Source organism: Apodemus sylvaticus, chromosome 2 (assembly GCF_947179515.1).
Source record: "Apodemus sylvaticus chromosome 2, mApoSyl1.1, whole genome shotgun sequence".
Lineage (NCBI taxonomy): Eukaryota > Metazoa > Chordata > Mammalia > Rodentia > Muridae > Apodemus > Apodemus sylvaticus.
Window position 1 is genome coordinate 64,649,002 of NC_067473.1, and position 21,883 is coordinate 64,670,884.

A 21,883-nucleotide genomic window follows, 5' to 3' on the forward strand; every position below is an offset into this window, starting at 1 on the left:
GATTTGTGAATCAATGAATTTGATCGGGGTTGTGTAAGGCAGCACGAGTGAGGAATTACCTATAGGAACATGAGCAACTTACAGGAGGCAACACCAGAGAAGAAGTTCTTGTCCCCCTCAACACTCCTCAGCCCCTCTGGCCCAGTAACCTTCAATTGCTTGTATATCTCGTGGAAGATGTGGGCCCCTAGGGATCAAATGTTAATGGGTCTGATCTTAGGACATCTCTGGCGAGTTCCCATTTGAAGACCTTCCCACTGAACAACTGTTCCCATTTCAAGCGGCAGTGGCTCTGTGGGGCACTGAAGACAGACTTCTACAAGTCCTCTTTGCAGCAAAAGAGGATTTTGTTGTTGTTGTTGTTGTTTGTTTTCTTGCCATCCCCCAGACATTGGGAGGTGGCAAGAAAACCGGTGTTTGTGACTGCCCTGATCTTAGGCAAATAGGGGGAAAACCGGAAGCTTCCCCGCACCCGCCCTTCATCTTCAGCCCAGCAATCTTTATATTTTAACAAGACACATTTTTCTGGTGTCCAACACCTCTGTGGCCTCTCTTGCTCCTCTTTTTCCATAGCTCTCTGTCTCTCTCTGTCTCTTTCCTGTCTCTCTGTCTCTCTCCTGTCTCTGTCTCTCTGTCTCTTTCTCTCTCTCCCTCCCTCCCTCTCTCCCCTGCACACAGACCTAAGGGTTCTGTGATTTTGGGCCTGATTCCTCCACCTCTACCCTGCTCTTCCGGTGCATTCTGACCTGATCCTCCTCTTTTTCCGCAGGTTAATTTAACACAGTGCCCACCCACCACCCCACCCCAGCCGGATCACATGCCCTATCACCAGGTTTTGTTTCATTTACCGCCATCTAAAATTGCCTTACTCGTTTAATTACTTTCTGATTTGGTTCCAAATCCTAATTCTGTTCTTATTATATATCCTGAATTTTCCAGAAACAATTGGCTGGTGAGAGATGGATGGATGAGAGATTGAATGAACAAGTAAAGTGAGAGAAAGGGAAGGGAGGGCGGTGGCTGCTGGAAGCCCACCCCCAGGTCACGGAAGGGCTCACCACGCCTGGCTCGCAGAGCTCCGCGTCGGAACCCGAGGGCAGCGGGAGCGGTTTCCCTTAAGAGAGGGAGAGTTTTGTGAGCGCACACAGGAAAGGCCGGGCGCGGAGCTGCGGGCGGTGGTGAGTTCGGGGAGAGAGCGAGGGCCGCTGGGTGTGTGTGGTCAGGGTGTGGGGCGCAGCCGCAGGGTTCCGGCCTGAACTGGGCGTCCCGGGAAGCCGCCTGGTGTCCCGGGATCGGCCACGCGGTTGTTGACTGCGGCGCGGCGGGAGGAGGGGAGATTGGGCCGGGCCAGCATGGCGTGCACGCCCAGGGTCCCTGCGAGTCAGGTGTGTTGGTTCGAGTCCCAAAGCAGTCCCTAACCTGTGAACCCCACAGTTACTTCCCACCTTGGGCTGTGGGGTACCCCGGAACAAACATGGGGCCAGTAATATTTGAACCCGAGGGTGGGTCGGTTCATTCATTCTATTTATTAGGTTCAGCAGATGTGCTGGCTAGAACTGCCCAAGGAGCTTCCTAAGGAAGGAGCTCTTCTTTAGTGAGAAAACCCCTACCTTCCTTGTCAGGAGAGGGTCAGAAGTTAGAATTTGAGAGCTTTTGGGTTTTGGGAGAGCCCTCTTGGAAGGCAAAGATACGTTAGTTTAGACATAAAATTGAGATTTTTTTTAAAACTGATATTAATGAGAATGAAGATTCTGGCTACTGAGAAAGGAACATACACCGTTTTAGTACATATTCTGAAGACAAATGCACAGCTTTTATTCACAACCCCTTCATTGCACAAATTGATGGTGTCTCCTTATTTCTCTAGTGAAAAAGTTTATCCAGGGTCTCACCATCTGTAAATGACAAAGCTAGGAATTCGTTAGGCATCTGGACCAGTCTTGTTTGCACACCAGGCTGCCTGCATATTTCCCTCATCTTTTAATAATATAGGAATCATTTAAGACAAAAAGGGAGTTGCACAGGGTGGGCGTGGCTTTTTAAAAAGACAGTCATCCAGTCATCGACTTCCATTCTTTCCGTGCTACTCCCGACTTGGGTGATGTTAGCAGCCCTCGTTCATTCAGACCTTCACAGGCATGAATCCCAGTTCTGGTCCTTGTGTTCAGTTTCTCCTATTTCCAAAAGGCTGCAAGTCCAGGCATCTATTGAGTGTACCCAGCAGGTTTAACAGTCTGGAGTCTCCTTAACCTGAGCACTGTGTTTCCCCACAAACCTACAATCTTAAGTCCAAAGCCTTGAAATCCCTCACAATCTGCTGCCCAAACACAAAACCTGGCTTGTTTCCTCTTCCTTCAGCTCTTGCAGTCAGTTGGTCATCAAGTACATTTCTATTTTATGAAGACCTCCAAATCTTTGTTGACTCTCGTCTAGAATGTATGGCAGCCACCCCCTCTAATGGCTCCCTTTATCTTTACTCTCAGGTTCTGGCAATCTGTCTTATACTCCGCACCACAAATATGATTATGTTATTTATCTCCTAAAAAAAACAAAACAAAACAACAACAACAAAAAAAAACTCAAGTGTTTTTTTCATTGTCTTCAACATGCTATCCAAAGACCTTAGTGTGGATTTGAAGCCTTTTCCAATCTCCCCGTTCCCCAGCCCCATTGTTCATCTTAAAACTACTGATTTTTAATGTCTGGTTTGTTTGCAACCTCCATTGCAATTATGGTAGTAACTGCTAACTAAAAATGATGCGACTACTCAGTTCAGGAACAAAGTGAGCTTTTGGGGAAGGGAGATAATGGCTAAGAATATAAATTGACAGCAAATTTTGTGCACTTTAAGGTTTAGTAAGGACACAAAGGGCCGAGAGCCACTGTTATAGAAGCTATCCTGTACGTATGGTGTTTAGGGGATGGTCATCCCCAGGTAGTACACTGGTAGTTGAGAAAGCAGTAGAAGCAGGAAGTTGTTGCTGTTCTAACCTGAAGCAGACTTCCTGTCTAAGGCTCTCTTGTTAGAGGTACCTGCCTGATGCATGCAGGAAATAGTTCTTTTATTTCGTAAGATGAAGGGACACAGAAGAACCTGAACAAACAGACCTTGCTGGTCTTTAAGTCTTAGCGCCTTGTTCAGTCATGTTTCTGTAGAACTTTCTGCTCTTCATCAAATTGACCGCACACATAGGGATTTATTTCTGAAGGTTCTGTGCCATGAAAACTCACATTGAATAGATTTATATGCTTTTTTCCTTGTTAATATGTCTTTTGTTAATAGATTCTTAGTTTTAGTAATGGGTGAGAAGAGAAATTACTTCAGTCTACTGCTTGTGTTTTTCAGAACACTCTCGCGCATACACACACACACACACAGCCTTTGTATACTTATTAGTTTAGGTTGTTATAACTGGGATGGCTTAACTAACAAAAAGTTATTTCTCACAGTGTGCAAACTGGAAGTATGAGCCCACGATGGTTGGCACTGGGTACTGTGCACTCTTCCTAGTTTGCAAATGGCTGTCTTGTTTGTTTCTGTGTCTTCAGATGTTTGGAGATGGAAAGGATGTGAGGCCATCTTGCTGGTGTCTCCTCTTAGGAGGGGGCTAATCCTACTCATGAGGACAGTATCATTAGGACCCCATTATTTCTACATCCTAATACCATTTCAGTGGGAATTTAGGGTGGCCACTTTCAAGTTTGTAAACAGGTGTTCAGCCCATAGCATGTGCCTAACTCCTTTCCTCTGACTTCTCCTAAGCTGCAGGACTGAGAACTCCCTGACTCTGCCTCCTTCAGGTCCACCCCAGTTAGGCTCATTTTTCTGGACTCGAGGTAGATCCTGTTCTCATTCCCCAACATGTATCTTACAGTATTGCAGCTTTGCTTGTATGGTAGTATTACAGTTGGGGATTTAAGATTTATGAGCATTTGAGGGTGGGACTTCCTTTTTTTTTTTTTTTTTTGTACCAGCCTGGTTGGCGTCATTGATGTCCACAATGTGACCGTTTCTTCCTAGGAGAGGGATATTAATCAAGGGAAGTTAAAGAGAGAAATCATTTTTATCTGTTTAGATAATTTATATTTATTTTAGAAAACGGCATTGTATATATAATGCAATTGTAAGATGTCATTTGGCATCCTACAACTTAGAGGGTATTATGTAAAAGTTCTGCTTTTATTTATCAGTATTTTGATTTGTAGTTCTCTTTGACCATAATTGGGGTAACACTAGTTATAGATGCCTTTTACTCTGCTAATTTGATTTAACATTGTATTTTGGTTGTTTTTTTCTACATCTGTGAAAATTTTCAATTTAAAAAAAAATGAATTGCACATGTCTCACTCACTTAATAGATGTTTTTGGGATAGCTATTATGTATCTTACTTGATGTATGGGTTCTAGCAGTGACCACAACCCTGCATTCAATGGCGCTTTCTGTAGTTAGATAAGCTAAGTAAGTAACATTAATAAATATAAATATCATCAAATGGTGCCACACAAAAACAGAATAAATATATTATGCCATTTTATTTTTTCATGAAGAACTAATTTACCTTCCTTGTAGGAGTAGGTATGAGTATCTGTCTTATATTTTGTCATCAGTGAATATAATAATTTAAAACTTAATTTTATATGTGAATAATAATAGCTCTTTGTAATTTGCATGCCTTTGATTAGTAAATTGAGCTTTTCTCCCCCCCTCTGAGCCATGTGCATTGCTTTTTTAAAAGCATGTTCTCCACTGGTTTTCATTTTGAAGACTTGCTGTTTTCTTCTGTTTTGAATAAGCTGTTGCTGGTATTTTGGGTCCCTCATATGTAATAGACAAACACTCAACAATGGTATAGTTGGACAGTAAGAAGACAGGCATCAGGGGAGCCTGGAGATTTATTCCCCCCCTTCTGCCCACTTCCTTCCTTCTCATATGGATAGGGGAAGGAGGGTGGATATGGAAGAAGGGGCGTCAAGGTCGAAATAGGTGAAAAGGAAGGAAGCAGCGACGGATGAGAGGATCAGGAGATGCTGATGGTGACTAGACAGGAAAGGATGAAAAGAACCAGAGCAGGAGTGGCAAAGAGGAAAGAAAGGAAAGGGGGGGGGGAGGGGAGACCTTAGAGGGATTGTAGGATGCCCTGTGATTATCTTGGATAACTTTGTTTTCTTTTTTGCCTATTAAATCTGTAGGAGAAGATGACTGCGTTCTTTAAAACGCTTCGAAATCATTGGAAGAAAACCACAGCTGGGCTCTGCTTGCTGACATGGGGCGGGCACTGGCTCTACGGAAAGCACTGGTAAGAACTGGCAGCCCGGCACCATCTGCTTCCCACTCTAGAAGGAGCCACAGGGCCAGGGTTGGAATCGTTCAGCTGCACTTCTCTATACAATACAGTAGTAAACAAAACTATTCAAATAAAAACAAAGGCAAACGCTTCTTATAGCCTGCCCTATGTAATTGACTACATGAAGCATCATTAGCTGTAACATTCACACAGCAATGCATATAGTTGGTGAGGTTGGAAAAAAAGCAAGTTTTACTTACTCTATTTGTAATTGAAGAACTTGAGACCCGTTCTAGAAGTTGTAACATACACACCTCTTGGGATTACTTCCCAGTTCTTCTTACTGCGGTCTCTATCTGCCATCCCCTGGTTGCTGAAGACAGACTGGCTCTGCTTTGTCCATCCCCTGTGACTGTCTTCATCTGTTTCATTAGACTGGGTTAATTTAAATGAGATCACAGATTAGCCCCTTTGTGACTGAGTAAGGAGTTCAGTGCAGTCGTGTTTTATCAGCCTTAACACATGGTCCGAGAAGAAAATACCATATCTTCCCTTCTGCCTTTATATGGTAACATGTAAAGGATCAGAAATTTGTATAAAAACTTAAGACAACCAAAATAATTATCTTTAACTGGCCAAGTGCTACCTCTTACCTGTACCAACACAGAAATACAGATGTATTCAGTATTGCTTGGCTGAACAGGAAAGAGTTAGGCATTGTATTAGAATAGTGATCCACACTTAATATTTTTATAAGCATTCTCAGTTTACTGCTCACAGAATATATTTAACACTGTAGTGTGTGGTCTGATTGTTGGTAACTGTGTAGTTTTGTCCTTTGTAAGTATCCTTAGAGCTAAGTCCACATTCTTATAACCTATGTATACACAGCTTAGCACATGTAAGGTAAGAAAGGATGTTAACAAACCTTACCTTCCTTCTAATCTGGGTCCTCAGGGGAGCCTATACTGTGTTTGCAGGGGCCTTGCCGATATGGGGGCTTTCTAGGCCCTGTTGGGTGAAGATCCAAAGAGCTTACGTGTTCCTTTTTCAGTATGTCTCCAGAGGTCTTCTGAGACTTCTTAAGACTTTTTAAAAGGCCCTTCAGTTCGCCAACATGAAAAGCCCTCACTCTGAATGGGGGTTGGAGTAGCTTTTATATTTAATTTTGTATGTGGTATAACACAAAGGTACAGCCTCACTGTCTTGCATGTGGTCATGTGGGCTGACACTGTTTCTAGAAAAGGGTTCTTTCTGCTGTATGGTCTCTGGCTTGTTGATGGTATTCCAGCCGTCCACGATGGGGCTTCACTCCTAGACTGTCTGTTCTGTCCTCGTGGCCTGTTATCTCGGTAGGCCAGAACCACAGGATTTTGATAACTATAGCCTTACAAGAAGTGGTAAAATTAGGAAGTGAGACATTTCCAACTTTGTTCTTTTTTTAGATTATTTTGGCCATTCAGGGTATTTGAGATTTCTTACCAATTCTGAGATGGTTTTTTCCTATTTCTGTAAAAAGTACCATTAGGATTTTGACAGGGATTACATGGAATTGTTAGATTGCTTTGTTTTGTGGCTATTTTTAACAGTATTGTCTTCCAGTCCATGAACACAAGTTGTCTTCTTGTTTGGTGGCTTTTAATGAACACATCTCTTATCTTACCTAAATTTATTTCTAAATGTTTATTCTTTTTGATTGTCTTGTATGATTGATTTTTTAAATTTCTTTTATACGTTATTCAATCAGTGCATGGAAATGCAGCTTCCTTTGTTAATTTTTTTTTCCGGTCTGGCTTTGATAAGGTTATTTTATTGTCTTAACATTTTTTTCTATGTGTTTGGGTGGAATCGTTCTGATTTTCTATATAAGAGCTCATGCCGTCTGTAAAGACAGAAAACTTTCTTCTTCTTTTCCATTTATCTTAGATGTATTCCCCCCCTTCCTTTCCCCTTCATTTCTTTCTCCCTCAACCCTTAACTTGATGGTGTCTTGCTATGTAGCCCAGGCTGGCTATGAACTTAGGATCTTCCTGCCTCAGCCTCTCAAGTGCTGGCATTATAGGTGTGCCACCACTTGGCACTTGCAACTTATTTTTCTTCCATACTTGCTCTGATTCAATTCCCATTTTATTTGTACTGCCTGGCCTTGTAGTCTCTTGTGTCCTCACCTTAGCACAGCTGAAAACATTTCCTCCCCATCCCTGCCTTCCAGACTCCTGCTTCTCCTGCCCTCTGTCTCTCTTTGCCTGTCTCCTTCTTGTCCTCTGTGACCCCTTCCTTCCCTTTCTTCAAGCATGAGGAAAGAGTTCTCTGCCCAAGGTCCTCTTCTCATGTTGTCATGCTCTCCCCTGAATGATCTCAGTTGTACAAACTGTCTTCTGTCCAGTCCCAGGTTTTGTTCATATCTATAAAGACCTCCTCTGAGCTCCCGACCTAAGTGTATGTTCAAGTGCTGTGTTGACTTGAAGGAGATAGTCTTAAGTGCCATAGTCTTGTGGCATTTGAACACTTGATCCTCGGTTGGCAGTGCTGTTTGGGCGTTGCGGCCTTGCTGAAAGAAATAAGCCATTTAAGGGTGGATTTTGAGGTTTAAAAGACTCACAGCTTTATTGTTTGCTCTCTCTGCTTCCTTCTTGTGGGTCGGGTCATGAGCCCTCTCTTCCTTCTTCTGCTACTGTGCCTTTGTTCTGCCATTGTGGACTCTCAATCTCTGGAAGCATTAGCCCAAACTAACTCTTCCTTGCATAAGGTGTGTTGGTCATGATGTTTTATTACAACAATAGAAAAATAACCAATACAAGTACTTATCTTAGGATGCCTCACAGGTTATCTCTGACTCAGCAGCCTAAAAACAAAATCCTCCTGCTCAATTTGCTCTTCAGTTATTGGACATACTCACTATCTATTTTATTTCCCTAGATATTTGGACATCTTCTGTTCCTCCTTACCCACTTTTTAATGTCCCGTGCATAGATTCAAATGGCTTTAGTCTCCTTATGTGATCTGTTTCTTTTGTCTGTCCACACTGTCTCTGTCTTCATCCACATTGCCCTCCCTTCTTGTGTGGATTATACTAGCATCCCAGCCTTTTGACGGTTCCTGTCTTGTACACCATTGCCATGCTGCTGTTTTGCAAGTGAAGGTTGCTGTTGCTTTTAGACTGAGATCTCAAATTCTTACCAGCATGCTTGAACTTGGCCTCATCTGCATACATTAGATCCTTGCTGTATCTTAACATTTTAGCATATGGCCTTCAAGTCTTCTCAAGTGTTGTGATCATTATGTTTCAGAATCCCTAGAAGGGCTTTGTATATTGTATTCTTTTCTGGGCAATTGAAGTTTCTCAGAGTCTCAAGTACTGTCTTTTCAAAGAGATCTTTCCTCTCTAGTCCAGATTGATAGTCTTCCTGCATTTTCTCCATAATGCTATGAACTCTTCCTCTGTAGAGCACTCATTGTTGGTATGGGGCCAGTGAGGTGGCTCAGTGGCTAAAGTGCTTGCTACGCAAACATGCGGAACTGATTTGGGATTCCCCAGCATCCACATAAAACTTAGATATGGCAGTGTGTACCTGTAACCCCATCTTTGGAGCTGTGGAGACAGGACAATCCCTGGGACTTACTGGTATCCAACCTAGTCAAAACTGTGAGTTCCAGGTTCTCTGAGAGACCCTGTCTCCAGAAAAGAAGGTATACAGTGATAGAGGAAGACACCCAACATCAGTCTTTGCTCTCTGTGAATACCTACACAGGTGAATACACCTACACACACACACACACACACACACACACACACACACACACACGCTCATGCACACATGTGCATACATACATAAAACCACTCATTTTAATTTTCATTTTAATACTCATTGCTATTGTGATGGTTTGCTCTGCTTGTGCCTTCTCGTATCATAATACTATATAGCCTTGTATTGCATGGCATTATCCCAAAGCCCCTGCACATAGAAGGACTCAGTGCACACTGTGTTTATTGGGAGGATGAAAGGATGAAGCTCAGCAGCAGAGTAGCCACTCCACTGGTCCCTTCTGAACTCACGTCCAGGCTGTCAAATTCCAGACAAGTAGTGCTCTCCATCTAGAGTCAGCTTCCTCTTCCATTGCTCACAAATGTATCCTGAAATGGTCATGAATTTCTGGTACATCCTCGCCTTCTCTATACTCAGCCAGCCTTAGCTCTCATTTTAAAGAGAAAATTAAAGACTACAGGCCAGTTAGTCACACACAGGCACTTTTGTGTTCTTTTCTTCAGTGGATGAGGCAGTCTTCCTGCTGCCCAGTGACCTCTCCTTTGTACCCAGTCCTCACCATCTGCACTTTCATTTACGTCTTTAATCTTCGACTTTTTCCTTGTTGACCAAAATCATTCCAAACTTAAACGTGTTGTCTGAAGAGACAATTCTCTTTGTTTACTGCCCTCCCTATCTTTTCATTTATACCAACTTTTAATGTTTTCCTCTCGACCTTTTCTGCCATTTTAGTCTCAGGTTAGGGGAGTTTGGTTTATAGTCCATCATTTGATTGAGCAGGCCTTTGACAAAGTCATACCTAGCCTCCTAACCAAGAGAGTGCTTTTCAACCCTTACCTGCTATGTTCCCTTTGACTGTCTGTCTTTGACCTTCTTTAGTTACTTTAGGATGTCCTTTCGTTTTCTTTGTCTTTTATGCTGGTGTCTTACAGAGGGCAGACTTGACATCTTTTGTAAGTGACCTACAGCCACATGGTTGCTCAGAGGTAAGAGAGAGAGAGAGAGAGAGAGAGAGAGATTCTGGGACCATTGCGTTTCTTTAGACATTTATCTTCTCTTTACACTCCATGTAAATAGAAGAGGTGAGAGGGCACTCACAGAGGTCTGCTTTAATTTTAATTTATCTCTCCCATTTTTATTGCCTCCTCTTATTAATCTTTTGACATCATATATTTATTTGTAGGCTTTTTATTGTTTATAGTATTTATGGATTTCTTCTCTCTTGAGAGTTCCATCTATTTTTTCTCTTCTCCCAAGTTTCAAAGAAGAAATTCATTTTTATTTTTTTTTAAGATTTCTCCTATATAATTTTCCTGCTGAAGGCTGCTGTAGTTGGCAGGAGCAGCAGGGATGGCTCTCAGCACAGCTCTGGGAGAGCAATTGAAGAGGAGGAAATGACCCCGTGTGCTGAGAGTAAAGAGAGTTTAAGTATTGCTCATTCCTCTCCAACCGCTCTTACTGAGCCTTCTGGGATCCCCGGGGAAGATTATGTTCCAGGCTGCCAGTTCGTCATGGCAGCAGTTTACCTGCAATAGCCTTTCCTACTTTTCTAGCCTTCTAGTAGCAAAGAGCCTGCTGATTAAAAAGCAGCAGAAGAAAGGAGGCAGTGTGGTATGAAAGTTGTCTCTGGAGTCAGAGAGCAATGAGACATCCTAGTGAGTGACCTTGGGCTCTTGAAGCTTTTCCTTCTTCCATGGTGGAATGCGCATAGTACCATCTCATTGGGTCATTGAAAGATTGATAAGATAGCGGCAAAGGTCTAGCTTAGTGCATTCTAGACACGCATTCGGTAAATGCTCTGAGTAACTTGATGTAATAGCTACTTAGCTGCTGGTATCTGGGCAATGAATGACGTGGGATAGCCATTGGGACAGGAAGACAAAGACCTGCCAGATGATTGAAGAAGATCTGAGTCCTTTTCTATTTCTCCTTCCATGTATAATGAGACAGTCTGAAAACGTCTAAGGTAGGGGCTGAAGAGATGGCTCTGAGGTTCTAAGTACTGACTACTCTTGCGAGGAAGACCTGAGATTGTTTTCCAGCACCGACATAGTCTCTCGAGGATCTAATACCTTCTGGTCTCTAGGTACTATGAATATACGTGGCATAGGTACTTACACATATACATAAAATAAATATAGAATAAACCTTAAGTTACGTACAGCATTAACTTTAGAACAATAAGGCCCAAACCATTAAGAACATCAAGACATACCTGAATCCTTGATGATCTGACTCGCATTCACTGTCTGTAATCACTGGAGACCTGTCCTGGCTTTTCTGCCTTTGGTTATGGAGCCTTGGCCCCACTTTTCACCTAACCCTTTTGGCTCAGTAATGACTGCTCTAATCCTGCTTCTTTTTGGCCCCCACTTCTCAGTTTATGCCTCTGGCTCTAGGCTTCTGGCAGTATTTCTACTACTAACCTTTGCGTATGGCACAAGTCCCCCTTCTCAAGAGACTATCTACCATCTCAAGTTGGCTAGAATTCCTGCTATATTTTCCTAAAGATTTTAAAAATCTTAGTCACATTAAGTTCCTTGTTAAGTTTGTAGAGCAAATGATACTGTAGCCTGGGCTCCAGTGGTCCTGGGCTCTGTGCTCCTTGTTTTTTATTAACCTTGGAGATTTTTCTCCTCTGTGTCTTGTAACACCAACCATGACTAGATGTACATTTGGCCTTTCTAAACAATGGTTATGAAGTTGTCTACAGGGTTTGTTCAGTGCCATTCAATTGTATTGAGACCTTAATGATAATAGCTAACAAATGTTGCTAGGTCTGGTTCCCAGCTCTTGGTATTTATGACATTATTTTCCTAATAATTTGATGATACACTTATTAGTCTCATAGTAGCATGACAGCACAAGAGTCATAGCCTCATGAGGAGGAGAAATAGGGACAATGAGAAGATATCACACTGTTGTTGAGTGTGAGTGACCAGAGGCTTTGGGTGCAATTGCCAAGCTATTGTGAAAGAAGGATCACTTCCCAGAGGCCCCTGCAGTAGAATAGTTAGGATAAGGCCTGGCAATGCGACGGAATTGAATTTCATATTTATCAGCAATGTCTCAGTTACTGATCTGTGCTGTGAAGAGACACTATGACCAAGGCATCCTAGGTACACATGGCACTGGAGAAGTAGCTTAGAGCTTATATCTGTTGAAAGAGAGGAGAGAGGGGGGGGGAAGGAGGAGGAGGAAGAAGAGGAAGAGAAGGAGGAGGAGAGGTGAAACTTCAAAGTCCAACCTCAGTGACACATCTCCTCCAATAAGGCCACATCTCCTCCAATAAGGCCACACCTCCTAATCCTTGCTAGATCGTCCAAAAACTGGGAACGAACCATTCAAATATATGAGCCTATAGGGGCCATTCTCATTTAAGCCACCACAAGTAGTGGAGCTTTGGGTAACTTCTGTCCATTTTAGCTTCTCTGCCTATAAACTAGAGGTAGTAGACAGTAAGAGTACCCTTCTCTATGTGTTATCATACAGATTTTTCTTAGAATAGAACTTGGTCCAAAGAATATTAACAAACATCATATCTTTTGTTTTTTCCCTCATGAGGGAAATCTTAAAAAGATGTCATTTGAGTTGGGCCTGCAGACTTAGTGGATACTGGTAAAGAATGGGACTAGAGTTGCATGTTTTCAATGGACTGTAGAAAAGCCAGGTTGTAGGAGGGTTTAATATGAGATACCTGTGTTTGAGCAGCAGTAAAGATCTTAAGGGGAGAAGAAATTGTGAACAAGGTAGCATTTTAGAGGTTTAGCCTAGCCTCCTGTGCAGGGTCCATTTTAGAAGTTGACCTCAGAGCTATTAAAGGCCTGAAATAGAGGCAGCACAAGGCAAGGAGAGCAAACGGCTGTCTTGAAGCTGGGAGTGGTACAGCGCTGCAGGCATGGGGCTTCCTGGTTCAGTCTATACACCTGTCAGCTTCGTGGCCTTGTCAAGTCACTTAAACCACTTACCTCTGAGCCTTGTTCCTCCTCCCACAGGAGGGATAATTATATATGTTTGGCAGGTGAGTTGCGAGGACTGAATGAGGAGGTGTGGGTCAGCTGCTTTATACTGTGCTTAAATTTAGCTCTCTGCAGATGCTAGCTGTTGTTACTGCAAGGTGATTGACTGGGTATTTGGCTGAGGCAGAGAAGAAATAAGTTTGTGGCTTCAAGACTGGTATACTTTGTGATGCAGAAAGAAGAAAGTCACCAGGGAGAACTGGCTTGAGGAAGAGGTATTATATTCTATTTTAGGCACACTGTGTTTGAGACCCTGACAGGATAGGCAAAGGGAATGTGTTAGCTGCCAGGTATAAATTATGCATGAGCCACACTTGACTAGACTGGTGTTTTTTCCTTCGGTGGAGATTATGGTTTCAGGAGTGTCTTGGGCTTTGGGTCCGCGTGTCTCTGGGTGTCTGAACGCGCGTGCTTTACCCTGATATCTGCTCAGATGAGCCTCTGACTCTGCAGGCAATTAAATGGATAAAAATGAAAGGATAGAAGTCCAGGATCTGGCTTCCTCCCCCGTAGCAGTTGCTTTGCCAGTGCTGAAGGTAGGAAGTTTATTCCCCTTTGTAGCTTCGCTTAGTTTCAGATTTTGTTGAAATTTTGATGAAGCAGTTTGTTTTGCTTTTTAGTCATTTCAAAGTTCATTTTGCATCACCCCATCCCCCATCCCATGCACAGGCTGATGCTAGAATTGGGGTTTTAATGGGTTCTATTTAAAGAAACTCATTTGTGGGCAATTAAATAACATGCTTGTCAGCCCAGATGTGATAGGGAATAAGGGAACCTTTTTTTTTTTAACTTTTAAATACAATGAAGTTTAATTATATTCCATTTCTTTTCAACTCCTTTTGTTAGATTATGTGGAAAACAGATTTCTTCCTTAAAAAAAATTGGTATCTGTACTTTGCTGTATCTAAGTTGGGGGCGGGGGAGCCAAGATGGAAGACAGGAGGTATATTTTGTCTTTTTGGCTTCACATAATTGAGGACATTTTTATGTTAGTAGTTTTACTTGTTCTAAGGCCTGAACAGAAAATAATTGTAGTTGATGTTGAAAGCAGCTCTTCTTTAGTAGTAACCAGCATTTCAAATGTATCATGTTTCAAAACAGCAGGACACTGATATTAGTAGCTATGAACTTAGTATTTTCAGGTCAGAGGTTGTCCAGATCTATAAAGGAGCTTTGAACCCACAATGAGTACCATCTCATGTGGGATGATTTTAGAGAGAATTGTTAGCTTGTCAGAGAAGGGAGATTTTCTCTCAGCCTTTATGTTCTTGAATGCCTTTATAATCCATAATCTCTGAGTAGCTCTTTGTCATTTCTTCTCTAGATTTGGTTACCTTGCTTATACCTGAGACTCAGTATATATGTGCTTTGAAGACAGTTGCCAATATATAAGGATGGTCATTGGGACCTAGAGAGCTAGTATTTTGGTTGCCTAGTAGAGTGGCAGAGATACATTTGTATGGAAAAAGAAATCTGGATTTAAATGGATAAAAATGAAAGGATAGAAAAATGTAGATGTGAGAGAACTGACTCCCAAAAGTTGTCCTCTGACCTCCACAAATATGCTAAGGCAAATGCACTATACAAATATGTACACAAGTAAATGTATTAATTAAAAAATGAATTAGATAGGGGTAGAAATATTTTGCATACACACACACACACAAGTTAGAGGACAATGCATGCTCTCTAGTGGTAGGTGAAACATCTTCTAATGGTGGTATAACATAGACCTAAGCAGGAATGTAGCCATCAGTCAGAGATGGACCCCCATACAGAGTATAGAGAATTCAGTCTGATTATTTGTGCTTCCATGACTATCAGAATGGTGGGGTAGGAATAAGCATTGGTATCTTGTGTGGACTTGGGTCTAGAAAAAAATTGAAAGTAGAATAATTTCATATTCTGAGCAAAGAAAAGGCTTGCAGATAGACTTTTCCATTTCTCTCAGTCAGTGGATGGGTGTGTGTGTGTGTGTGTGTGTGTGTGTGTAGACTGCAGAAGCATCTTCTAGATAATGTAAAGTCCTATAGAGCAGACTCACAGGACAGGCTAGTTATGAGAGAGACCCCTCAAGGATACCATCTTTTGTTAAATAATTTCCTATTCTGAGCTGGAAGGATAACAGGCTATAAGGAGGAAACCTGAAAAACCAAGAGTTCCTTGAAACATCCCCAAGTAATAGCTTGTTCTGTACAAGTGTAAAAAAGGGACTGATCTGAGAATACTGGGGAAAGGTGGTTTGAGGATTCTGTATTTCAGAGTGTGAAAGAGTGGGCACCAATCGAGCTGCTTGGAGCAGGCTTTGGAGTGGTAGAGTTGAGGCCTCTGCTTGGGAAGAGGTCAGTTGTTGCCTGATAAATACTACTGAATTATTCAGAGGTTGGAAAAGATTTGTGGGCTTTTCCCTAAGTCCACTTGCAGAAGAAAGATTATAATAGCGCTCCAGTACCAGTGCAAGGAGAACGTGTGAAGTGGGTGACTGATGAGCAGTGGACAGGACTTTGTTACTGCTGAAAATACCTAGAAAGCGGCAGGAGTATCGGCAGAAGCTACAGTAGGTCGAGAAGCAGGGTGTTTCAGTTCTAGTACTAAGCCTCCAGTCACTTTCTAACAGTGTGCATGTCCACAGGCCAGAGGTTTCCTCAAACTAGGTCAATTAGTCATTTTCTAGGAGCTCAAAGGGGTTGAGAAAACTGCCTAAGTGATCATTCTGCAATCTTTTGGGGATAGAGGCTGAGGTTGGGCTTCTGTGTGTTCTCTTTGTATGTCATTACAAGATGGGAATCGCCTCCACAGTGACCTTAGTTACTAGGAGGGTGGTGTCTCAGCATTTGATTGATGGGATTGGGTATGTGGAAGCATTGTAAAGGATGGCTACATTGTTTTTAAGGTTTTCAACCTTAACATTTCAGATGTCTAGGAAATAGTGCTTGGATTTGGACACCATTGACAAAAGTATTCTTTCTGGCTGCTGTTTGCCTTTCCTGCTTTGGCAGAGAAACAGTAAAATCAGAGATTGCAGACCTAAATGTTACCATCAATATTCAGGAATCCATGTTTTGGCAGTGAGCAAATCCAAAAACTCTTTGAATCACAAATCTCATTCAGTAAGTGGGTTCACACATTTTGGCAAAGGCTTGTTGGAAGTATTTTTAGTTCATTGTTGAATACCTTCCTGCAGGCTTCTTTCTCATTTTCTAGGTGGCTGTTGTATTGAATTCATTGAGTTCTATAAGATGATGATGATGACGATGATGATGATGATTTATACCACTTTGTCTTTCCTTTCTTCCTTCTGTTTTAGCAAATAATAATTCTTGAGGCATTATTAAGCCAAAAAAAAAAAAAAAACCTGCTTTTGCCTTGCTTTATGTTACTATTTTAAAGTGTCTCTTCTGCTGTAGTTTGACCAACTACAGAGCTGCTTACACCTTTGTGCATGTTTCCCTAGTCCAGGAGGCTGCCTGTACATTTGCAGGTTGTTTTTTCTTGTTCTTTACCCATTTCCACTCAGCAACATGACTGTAGTGGGCTTTGCTGCCAGCCATCGCCTATGTGCCTCCTCGTTTCCTTTTATATAGTTTTATGGCATTGAAGTGAAGACATTTGGCACTTAGTATATTATCAATAATATTTTCCTCCTGTATACAACTTTTCTGTATCATTCTGTGCTTGAGAGAGTGAGAAGATATAAATTCCTTGGTGTCCATCATAGGGAGGCCCATGAACATGGAAAGATGCTATCCATAAAGACATAGAGTGGAGGGCCCCATGTCCTTTCAAGCGTTTGAATTGTCCCCTTGGGGTTCTAACCTGTCATACTGATTTTTTTTTTCCCTAAAGAACTGGACTTTTTTTAGGAAGGCTAGCTTGAACGGTCTTCCAAGTCGGCTGCACTTCTCTGTGCTAGGACAAAGCTCCATCTTGTAGGCACAAGTGGTGTGGTCACTGTCTTCTCACATGTAATGGCCTGTGCAGTAGTCTTCACCTCCTTGGGAGGGAGTCTAGGTCATGAGGAAGGGGTTGAACCATATAACTGGGAAACACTTTCCCTCTAGTCACTGGCTAAGATGCACTATTCGCATTGCTGTAATTTTTTTCTCTATCCCTCCTTCTCCATCAACAAGAAGTGAGTGCAGCCCCTGGCAAAGTGATGACTATTTTAGGATGCCTGAGTAAGTCACCGTGGTTGCTGTAAACATCTAAACTTGAAATCTGTTTTGTGCAAAGCAAAGACAGTGTTTGCATGCACCAAGGGAAAACTGGTGGTAGAAATTGCTGAACAATTTGCTTCTAACTGTAGTGGGAAATATCCTTTTTGGGAAATAGGATGGATCAATGTAATTTTTCTCTTCATGTAAAGCTGTTATTGAAGTAACAACTTATCTTATTTTGCAGTCCTAAAGTAATAAATAAAACATTTATGGCTTGGAATAAATTGAGAGCATCCTATTACCTATAGTAGCAGGCAAGTTCATATTCTTTTAAAGCCTCAGGCAATAGCATCAGCAAATTTTTTTTTCTTCCTTATTTTCTAATCCAGAAGCTTCTAATTTCTTTGTGTCAAAGAGCTTCCATTTTGGTTCTGAGTAGGTATCGAGGGACCCTTTCTGATATGGCTACACTTTGGAGAAACTCTTATAACTATATTTATCATTAGTGCCCAGTAGGCACCTTGCTGTATACAAAGAACATGGGCTGCCAGTTGATGTACAGTCAGTTTTCTGTGTTTGGTAGCTAGGTCTCTGGCTCACATTTAGACTCTTGATCCATTAGGTATCTAGAAATTTCTGATACTGAAACAGTTCTTGGGCTTAGTATACATAGAGAAACTTGTTGCTTTCGTCTTTTAGAGTACCAATTGCATCCAGTTCTTCATGTGTTTGCTCACACACAGCCTGAGGTCCTTCTGACCTGGCAGCATTCCCACGACCATGTGGGTCTTTTCTTCCTTGTCCTTGGCTACACTGGAGAGCTATCTCAGATGATCTGGTGCAGGATTGCCAAGTACTCAGGCAGGAATAACCTTCAGTTTCCCTTCAAGGACGAAGTGGGCCTTCTGAACACAGTGAGTCAATTTTCCTGTTCAAACATTTGCCGCTTATTTATTAACAAGTATTCATTGAGTTCCCACTGTCTACAAGAGTCTGGGCTGTGGGTTGTACAGGAGAAAATACTGGCAAATTATCCTTTATTTAAATAAGTTATTTATAGGAAGACAAGATGAATAGTTTCGTGTGTGATTGGATGAAGGCAAAGGTGGTTTTGTATTTGGGTTTTTTTGTTCTTCAAAGTCGTATTAGTTGATTTTATAACTGATTGAAATAGTGGACAGAAACAATTTATAACAATGGACAGAAATCTTATTTCGACTCACTGTGTCGTATGGGTTCCGTGTGGATGCATTAGAAGGCAAGAGAGTGCAGACTGGAACCAAGGACAGCATCACCTTCAAAGGCTGACCCCACAGTGATCCTTTGGTTAGCTAGGCACCTCCTAAGGGGCCATAGCTTTCAAGACAGCACCCCAAGCTGGGGACTGAGTGTTTGAGACACATACTGTTACAGATGTCTCAGATTAAAACATAACATCTGGGGATGTTAAGATAAAATGACCAAATACTTGGAGGTCTGAACTCTGACACCTTTTAGGAGACATGAAGTATAAAAGCAGTATAAAAGCAGTATCAAAGGGAATGATGGGAAATAAGGAAATTTAACCCTCTCCTTATTATCCACCAGAGCCTTTACTTTGTCTGTCTGCCTTCCTTCCTTCCTTCCTTCCTTCCTTCCTTTCTTCATTTTTTTTTCTTTTATCAAAAGTAGATTCCTTTCTAATACAATATATCCTGATTATAGTTTCCCCTCCCTCTATCTTTCCTCGTTCCTCCCCAGTTTCTCTCTCCTCTGGATCTACTCTGTTTCTGTCTGACAGTGATTCTGTCTATCATTAAAAAAAAAAAGAACAGGCTTCTAGGATAACAACCAAATATAACAAAACAGAATATTACTAGGAATCATTTTAGCTTAGTTCAGTGTGTCTGATTTTATGTTGAGGTTTTTGACCCACTTAGATTTGAGTTTTGTGCAGGGTGATATTTTCTATTTTGTGCAGGTCTATTTTCTATTTGCATTTTTCTACATGTGGTTTATCAGGAGGTGCCTGCTGGAGTTAGGGGATGGGATTCAGCCACAAGTCAGGGGGAGGGAAGTTAGAAGGCATGGCCTGTGGAATCCACAGACCTCTCTACAGCTTTTAATGTTCGTGCTACAATATCTGCCTCATCATTATCACTTCGTTTTTTCTGTGTTTTTGTCACATGGTTATATTCTCTGAAGCTCTAGCAAAACCATAGTTCTGAAACATTTTTAGAATTTCTTAAAGTAGTTATTAGAGCTTGATATATAGATCATCAATAGTTGACTATAACTATCTGTAGGCTTAGCATCCGTGGACTGAACCCATTGCAGATTAAAAAATATTCATAAGTATTAAATCTATACTGAAGATGTATGTATGCTTTTTCTTGTCTGTGTCTGAACAATACAGTGCAAGTGTTTATATAAATAGCCTTTGTCTTGTATTAAATGTTCTGAGTAGTGATTTGGGTATATGTGGTAGAGGAGTGGTGTCTTAGATCCTTTTTCTGGAGAACACTGGAGGACTGTCCGTCTTAGTTTAAGGACTCTTTTTCTTTGAGAATGCACTTTTCTTTTTACAAACATCCTGATTCAGAGAACAGGATCAAGGCAGTTTATGTGATTTAGATATTAGAGTTAACTGTGATCATGTTGGGATTTTCTTTGCATGGGTTAAGTCAGTGCATAGCCTGGCTTTCCTATAGGCAGCATATTCCATTTTGCACAGTAGAGTAATATTCTTTTGATTTTGAAGAATATTCTGAACGATCAGGCAGAATTAATAATGATGAGGAGTGGGGGAGGGCAGAAGGTTGCACAACTCCCCTGCCATCTAGACAGATGTGCAGAGTTATATAGCAGGTGGGGCCTGAACATGGCTGTCCGGGCCACTTGTGGACCAGCCCTCATAACAGAGCCGCGCCTCTCACCTCTGTGAATGTGTGCTTTAGAGGTACGGGTGGGAGCCATTATGCTTTCCATGGAACATTGTTTCTAGCTTTCAGGTCATTCACTATTTTGGGGTATTATACTGCTTGGCTGTGGAAGACAGGTTAACAGACAACAACTGTGGCAAATATCTATTATTTTCATTCTCATTCATCCCTAATTATCAGTCTTGAAATTACTCTCAATTGCGAAATTTCAGGTCTCCAATGTTATAATAGTATATAATAGTATATAGGGATATATGTAAAGTAACCCTTTTTTTCCTTTAAAATCTTTTCTTTGGTTATTTTCTAACAATACCAAGTATGTAAGTGCAGACTCAGGTGTTGAAGACTGGCCTTGGCCTCTGCAAGCAATCAGAGCCCATTTAGTGTGCTCGCATGATACACTTTGGAGACCTTTTATGTTAAACACACGTTTGCATTCTGAAAGAAGTATCCATATTTGGAAACCAAACTTTTACCTCCTATTTCCATCTGTGATATAATAGAATATCTGATAGTGCTATAAGAAAAGACGGGACTCAGATAAACAGTAGCCAAAGCAGCTAAATATCAAATTCTGCTTTGGCAAATGACCTAAGTAATATCCATTGGGTAGAAAAACCCAAGCCATGCATCTTAGTTTCCTGTTGTTGACTAATAACTTAGTTTAACACACCATCAATATTTATCATGCTGTTTTATGGGCCAAAGTCCAAGGGTCTACAAGGCCTGCCATTCCTTCTGAAGGCTCGAAGGGGAAAAGCTACTTCTTGACTTTTCCAGGTTAGCAAGGCTGTCCACATTTCTAGGCTAACAGCCCCTTCCATCTTTACAGCCTTGAGGTGACCACCCTCCCAGAGTCGCATGTGTTGTGATCATAGACATAAAAGCTGCTCTGCCTGAAAGACCTATCAGATAGTTCCGGATGCTCTCCCTGTCCTGAAGCTCTAAGTTAATCTGCACTGTTGCCATATGGAGCTACAGATGTTCAGGTTCTGGACAGTAGGCTCTAGATGTGTCAGGGGTCTGGGTCATTTTTCTACACACCAGAATGTAGAAATAGCTAACACAAGCTTTTACTCAGAGAATGTATTTCCTGAATGTGCTCCTGATTTGAGATCAGGTCTTTAAGGAATCTTCACTTATGATACTTTTTTTAACACATCAATTCTATTTGGGTCTTAACCTCTAGGAATGCTAATGCTGGTCTCTTTTGTTTGCTTTGATAGTGATAACCTGCTAAGAAGAGCAGCCTGTCAAGAAGCTCAGGTAATGCATTTCCTGTGATAAAATTAAATTGCCCTTATCTCCGTGGTGCTGGAGACACAGCCGCTCCAGGGACTTACTTCCATGGGGTCTTGCATCAGCGTGACTATTTTCCCTCCGCCTCCAGATGGATCAGGCCGTCAGCCAACTCTGAGTGGAATGGGTGGAAATCAGCCATCTGGTGAAGAACAGTGCTGACGCCCACCCTGTTAGCTTGTTTACTTCTGGATCACTCCCAAGAACACATAACTGGACTGGCTGGAGAGCTAGAAATTGGCGCATGTTTGCAGTTATCCTTGAAGATCTGGCTAAAGCCTGAATCATTCCTTATGGAATAGCCCCCAGGGATACTGGTTCAGAGCAGATTTTACCTCTGAAAGTCAAGTCTTGTTAAGACTTTTCCTTCTACTTTTAGAGCCCCTCTCACTGACATAGCTGATCCCTAGCACTGCACTGCCAACCAGTTTCCT

The 21,883-nt window shown here is 41.8% G+C and overlaps 1 protein-coding gene across 1 annotated transcript in view; it reads left to right on the forward strand.

The window, feature by feature from the left end:
- The first annotated feature begins 1,078 nt into the window (after positions 1-1,078).
- Agk (acylglycerol kinase) overlaps positions 1,079-21,883 on the forward strand; it is a 79,022-nt gene continuing 58,217 nt past the window's right edge. Inside the window, exons 1-3 of the mRNA XM_052173515.1 lie at positions 1,079-1,178; positions 5,192-5,298; positions 21,377-21,416. Of these exons, the coding sequence (XP_052029475.1) occupies positions 5,198-5,298; positions 21,377-21,416 (141 nt within the window). The 5' untranslated portion in view covers positions 1,079-1,178; positions 5,192-5,197. The remainder of the gene's footprint in view (positions 1,179-5,191; positions 5,299-21,376; positions 21,417-21,883) is intronic.